The 6,000-nt window shown below is 35.5% G+C and overlaps 1 protein-coding gene across 1 annotated transcript; it reads right to left on the bottom strand.

Annotated features, from left to right (window-relative positions):
- Positions 1–2,066: 2,066 nt before the first annotated feature.
- On the bottom strand, positions 2,067–3,187 carry LOC144843162 (P2X purinoceptor 7-like). The gene is made up of 2 exons (XM_078699886.1): positions 2,788–3,187; positions 2,067–2,352 (listed from the first exon to the last, which is right to left on the bottom strand). Exons 1-2 carry the CDS (start codon positions 3,147–3,149, stop codon positions 2,166–2,168), a joined length of 549 nt encoding a protein of 182 aa, XP_078556012.1. The 5' UTR covers positions 3,150–3,187; the 3' UTR covers positions 2,067–2,165.
- Between the last annotated feature and the right edge of the window lie 2,813 nt (positions 3,188–6,000).

The raw sequence follows: 6,000 nt of genomic DNA, 5'->3' as shown, positions 1-6,000 counted from the left end.
ACCATCAATTCCGGAAAGCGATTCATCTAGCAGTGACGATACTGAAAGTGATTCTTCTACTGATGAAAGTGATGGAGATGATGAAATATATTTACCAGAGCTTCACTCTGAATCGGAAGAGAGTACCGATGATGAAGAGGAGCTGATATTTGAAGATAACATTGTCAAAGAGAAGAAATTTATAGTCTTTGAAAGTGCACTTGACTCTCTTTTAAATCGCACAATGTGTTCAGTATGTCAAGGTGGTGTAGATGATTTACAGAAATCACAGCAAGGCACTATGGTAAAAGTAAACTTTCAATGCACTAATGGGCACAAATGGTCTTGGCTGTCACAACCAATGCTTGGGAATATGCCAGCGGGTAATCTGCTAACTGCAGCCGCAATTTTACTAAGTGGCAGCACATACACATCTTTAAGTAAGCTTTGTCGAACAATGAATTTGGAGATGATTGGGAAAACAACCTTCCAACAAATTCAAGTAAAGTATCTGTTTCCAGTCATCAACAGATTTTGGGGAGAAATGCGCAAAACTGCTATTGAAACCTCCAAAGATAAGAGACTTAAACTTTCGGGAGATGGGAGATGTGATTCTCCTGGCTACAATGCCAAGTTTTGTACATATACTTTAATGGAACAGGAAACTGGTACAATTCTAGACTTTGAACTAATACAGGTGAGTGAGGTGAAAAATTCTTGCGCGATGGAGAAAGAAGGGCTCATTCGGACATTAAACCGATTAACAGAATCTGGCTGCACAATTGATACCGTAGCAACAGACAGGCATGTGCAAATAAAATGTTTAATGCGGGACAAATACAAGGAAATTAAGCACCAGTATGATGTATGGCACGTGGCTAAAAGTGTACGCAAGAAGCTGGCAGAAAACAGCAAAACAAAAGCTACAGCTGAGCTCGTGCCTTGGATACGGTGTATATCCAATCATTTGTGGAATTGTTCCCAACACTGCGGAGGAAGTGCCAGTGTTCTGAAGGAAAGATGGTTATCTCTTCTCCGCCATTTAACTGGCGAACATGAGTGGAAGGAAGGAGATGTTACCAAAACGTGTGGTCATCCTCCATACACACCAGAGCAAGATGAGCGAAAGAAGTGGCTCAAACCATCATCAAAAGCCTACAGAGAACTGGAAAGTGTTGTGATGGATAAGGGAATATTAGACGCATTGTCAGGCTTGACAGATTTTTGTCACACTGGGAACATTGAATCCTATCACTCAATGATGTTGAAATATTGTCCTAAACGTTTACACTTTCCTTTTAAAAGTATGCTCGCTCGTACACAGTTGGCCGCCATCGACCATAATTCAAATTTAGGCAGAGAGCAAATGGTTGCGTCGCAAGGCCCAAACAAGGGTACACTCATGTACACTCAAGCCTATTCCAAAATGTGCAAAAGATGGTCTGTTCGCCCAGTCTACGAAAAAAAGAGTTATTCATTTGTTTCTTTGTTGATGGACAAAGTTGTTGAGTACAAGCGTGATGGACAATCTCTGCCTCCTAGTACTCTACCACCATTGCCTGTAAACATAGCTCCAGTACAAAGGCCACAGAAAAGCCAGGCTATCAACCATCACAATAGTAGATTTTAATTGATTTTAACTTAATTTGTAAATATTCATATGCTAAATACTGTACTGTAACATGACTAACAGTATTAATTCACATCTTCTTTCAGTAACTTGAAATAAATTTGGATGTTAATATACCTGTATTCTTTCGTATTTTTAATTGCTTCCAACTATAGTGCTACAGTTAAACTTGTCCAAGTCGAATTCAAAATATTAAACACTACAAAATTTGACATACAACATTCAGTCATATAAATTTGACTTGGGCAAGTTGATTGTATTTTTGTAAAAGACTTTCCACTCAACAATGCAGATAATCTAACCCAAGAGAGTGTAAAATGATTATTACAAAAAGAATTACACAATTTTGACTTGGGTGAGTGTATCTGCAAAACAAATATATTATCCAAAAATAACTTCTTACACATTTTTCTTATTTATGTACTTCTACAGAGTACGTCATTTATTTACACATAAAAACGGTTATCTGAAGAAGCAAGTTGCTTATGAAATAATTTATATTAAAATTACAAAAACAGACAAATGTATTTTAACTTCATCATTTAGCAGTTCAATGTTAACTGTCATTCACTGCATACTGAACCTCTGACAGGTTTTTGAAGCCAGTATAACATCCATTCGTTTCAGGATACATTATCCGAATCGCATTGACTACACAAGAAGGGATTACTTTTCTGACACGCTTGCCCAAGTGCTGATGGATGTAATAACTAAATTGTTGGTATGCTATCCAACGAAACTTCCTGAAAAAAAGTAATGTAAAAGATTGAAATTAAACAATATATTAATTTAATAGTCTTATTATGGGATAAATTCTGAAGTGTTTAATAGTAAATAAATCTCATCATATACGATGGATGCCTTCCATCAACCGTACAACTACGTTATACAATAATCATTCATGGCTTTTGGGCGGCCTAGCCTATGCCAACACGAAAATTCGGTGCACCATCGGAGTCGCGCGCTTTTTCCCTGGCTCGACTAGGTCTAGGTAGGCCTATATAGCTAGCAGGAGAAGAGACTCACCGAAATACAATAAAACAAATATTATGGTGATATCTGGTATATTACGAATATTAATTTGTAAGTGTTTATTGCGGTTTTAATTTATACTGTATAGGTCTAGGCCTAAAGCTATTCCCGTCAAAATGTTTAGCGGTGTGTGTACGTAGGCCTACCTGTTATCGAACGCACCGACTCTCCTGTCCCGATATCCCCGGACATGAACCAACATTGTATATGCCGTTTTTAAAACTTCTTCGTCCAGGCATACTTTCGGGAAATTAATTGTCTGACATATACATATTTCTTCGTCTTTGTCTTTCTCCATTCTTTTTTCAAGCTCATTACAACAAAAACATTCTTCAGCTAAAGGCATACTGATACACTGGCCGCAAGTACACCATTCTTCGACGGATTGTTTTGCTCGAGAATGTTCTTCTTCTTCTCTTCTTTTTTCCTCATCAGCACGACGCAAAACTAACTCTCTTTCTGTATATTCTGGTTCCAAATTTTCAGCATTATAAAAATTCCAAGCCATATTCCGAAAATATTAGGTATGTTAGGCTATTTATTTGATTTTATTTATGGCTATCCGCACTAAATACTGTACTAAAAACCATGGACGCTTGGATTTGCTTGAATGCGTCCACCTAATCTGACGTCACATAATTGCTCTTAACCTGTCAAAATGGCGCTGTTCAATTTCCGATATTTTGACGTTTAAAAGTCTATTTTTTAACTAAATTGCTTACTATTGTAACTTGAACCATTGTAATCATGTTTTTATTACATTTATCTATAAGTACAGTGGCACATTTAGCCCAGGGTGTTCCTTTCCTTTAAGTTATCAATCTTTCTTTCTAATTTATTAAAAAAGAGATACCTTTCTTTGTAATTGTTGGGTGCATATATGTTAAAGAAGTAAAACATTTTATCATTGTATTTTACTCTAAGGATGATCAGTCTACCCTCATCATCACTATATTTGCACTTAATATCGTTGGGATCAAACCCTGATTTAAAAAATATTGAGACACCTCTACTTTTCGTCGTTCCAAAACTATGATACGATGCGCCTTTCCACAACGTCTTATTATAGTTTACAACATTTTTATCAAGATGCGTTTCTTGTAGAAAAACAATGTCGAACTTTTGGTCATCTAACCAATTGAATATCTTCTTCCTTTTATACCTTTCTTTAATACCTCTAACATTTAGATATATTAAATGTAGAGAATTATTTATATTTTTTGTTTTTTCATTCAATATATATGTATAAATACAGAATAAATGTTAAAGTTGAAACAATGTCAACTATAGCATCAGTAGAACCAGACAAGCAATTTTAACTTACAGAGTCAGATTTCTTGTCCTTTTTTTCTGCGTTTTTTTCTCCACTTTCAGTGAGTTTCTTTCTTTTTCCTGCTGCAAAGTTCTCTCTTGCTGTGGTAGCTTGATCTTTAGTACCGGTACTTGCCGGCTCAGCGCTACTAGCAATTGCGAAGTCATTGATCGGCCTCAAACTCTTCTTGTTACTACTAATCTTGTCGGTGATTTTATTCAATTGTTCAACGTTGTTTGCTTTTTTTTTCTTTTTTTCGTTCTTGGTTACTTGATGCTCTTTCGTTTCCGTTGATTCGTTACCTTCCTGGCTTATAGTTTTCACTCTGTCAATAGCGTCTTCTTGAACATTTTCAATACCCGCTTCTTCATCTTGTTCCATGTCTTGTTTCTTTTCATTTATTTCTTGCGTATTACTTTCTTCATAATCAACATTGCCATTAATTTGAGTCTGTTGTATTAGCAACATTATTACAATGCTTTGCCATGTGACCAGGTTTACGGCATATGTGGCAGATTGTATTTTCCATCTTTTTAGGGCACTCATAAATTTTGTGCCCTACAAGACCACACTGAAAGCATGTTACTTCAATCTGTTGGTTGCTGTGGAAAAGCCTAGCATTGAAGCTGTTGATCTTAAGAAATCTCGGCAAGCTTCCTTTAAATCGTTCTACAATTACTGCTCGGTCTCCATTCAAGAAGCAGGATAATTTGCCATTTAATTTTACTAATTGTATCTCTCCAATGATCTTGCATCCTATTTTTTTTAACGAGTCGGTTATTTCTTCGTTTCTAACAGACAGTGGTATGTCTTTGACCAGTACTCTTACAGAATTTTCATCTCTATTTATGTATGGGTTCAAGTCGTAGACAGGTACTTGCTTTTCTTTAATGTTAAGGCCTGCAGTTATTACTTTAACTCTTTCATTATGGTCGTTTATATATATTCGCCATAGGTTTTTCACTTTTTGTGCTCCGATAAGGTTATCACAGTTTTTCATCTTCCTTTTTCCGAATGTCGTCATCATCTTTTACAAATACTGGTTTAACCCGTTGTGTGTTAGGTTGAGTTGATGTCTCCATAGCAAGAGACGTTTTTCTTGAACAATGGATGCTTACTAGAGCTTGAAGCGTGCGTACAAAGGAAAGCTAGGCCTTGTTGCTATAGTGGTTGTCAAGATAAACAATAGCCTTACCCTTGTTTTCTTCGCTGTAGTATTGGCGGTACAATCAAAACGTAGTCGTGTTCGGGCCTGTACAAATTTACTCCTTAAATAACGTTAAAGAATATCCACATGTAAAATTACAAGCTGATATTAGATCTCCTTCAAATGAGTGATTAGATATTACCGTATTTTGATTTCAATCTTACGTTTAGTATTTTTTAGATTTTTGAACGTTGGTTTTCTTTAAGTACTTGTACTTTAAAACGCCACCAATTTCGCCCATTTCTATGAAACTCTTATAATGCTAAGCGTCATCAGGCTTATTGTTTCGCTAGCAATTCAATGGTATCTACCAGATCAGCAACATGTTAACTTTTTCAATTGTCTTCGTTTGGGCCGGTAAAATGTTTGGTTGCAAAGTTAGAGGCTTCGTGGGTTAAAATCCATAATTACTGAGTTCATGTTCTATTCAATTGTTCAAATGACATAATATATAGAAAATATTACTTCAAATATTAAAATAGACACATTAGTGATGAGTATAATTTCTAAGATCACGATTTGTGATTCCTGAATGTTTCTTCATATGATTTCATGTTTGTTTTGTGTATCTAAAATGTAAACAGCATTACAAAACTATCAGCTAAATATAATTACATTTAAACATAGAAGGAACCTTTGCTTTAATAAAACTCTAGCAATATTGGTTTCCATTTATTATGTATGTATCAATATAAATGTACAGTACTCCTAACAAAATAATCAGTTCTATAAAGCATGTAGAATGACTGTTTACAGGCAACATAATAACGCATCCAATGTTGTGATCAAAGATTAATGTAGGCCTGCAAAGAGTAATTTATTGTAATGTATTGTGGTTAG

The sequence above is a fragment of the Antedon bifida genome, chromosome 5 (genome assembly GCF_963402885.1).
Source record: "Antedon bifida chromosome 5, ecAntBifi1.1, whole genome shotgun sequence".
NCBI classification, from domain to species: domain Eukaryota; kingdom Metazoa; phylum Echinodermata; class Crinoidea; order Comatulida; family Antedonidae; genus Antedon; species Antedon bifida.
Note: the sequence above shows the minus strand (reverse complement) of the source record. Positions and strands in the feature narration are given on the sequence as shown.

What these genes read in the sequence shown, in the direction of transcription:
- LOC144843162 (XM_078699886.1), bottom strand. Translation starts at nt 3,149, where the DNA reads ATGGCTTGGAATTTTTATAATGCTGAAAATTTGGAACCAGAATATACA. An exon ending in GTCGGTGCGTTCGATAACAG is followed by an intron (nt 2,353 to 2,787) that starts GTAGGCCTACGT and finishes ACTTTTTTTCAG; the next exon opens with GAAGTTTCGTTGGATAGCAT.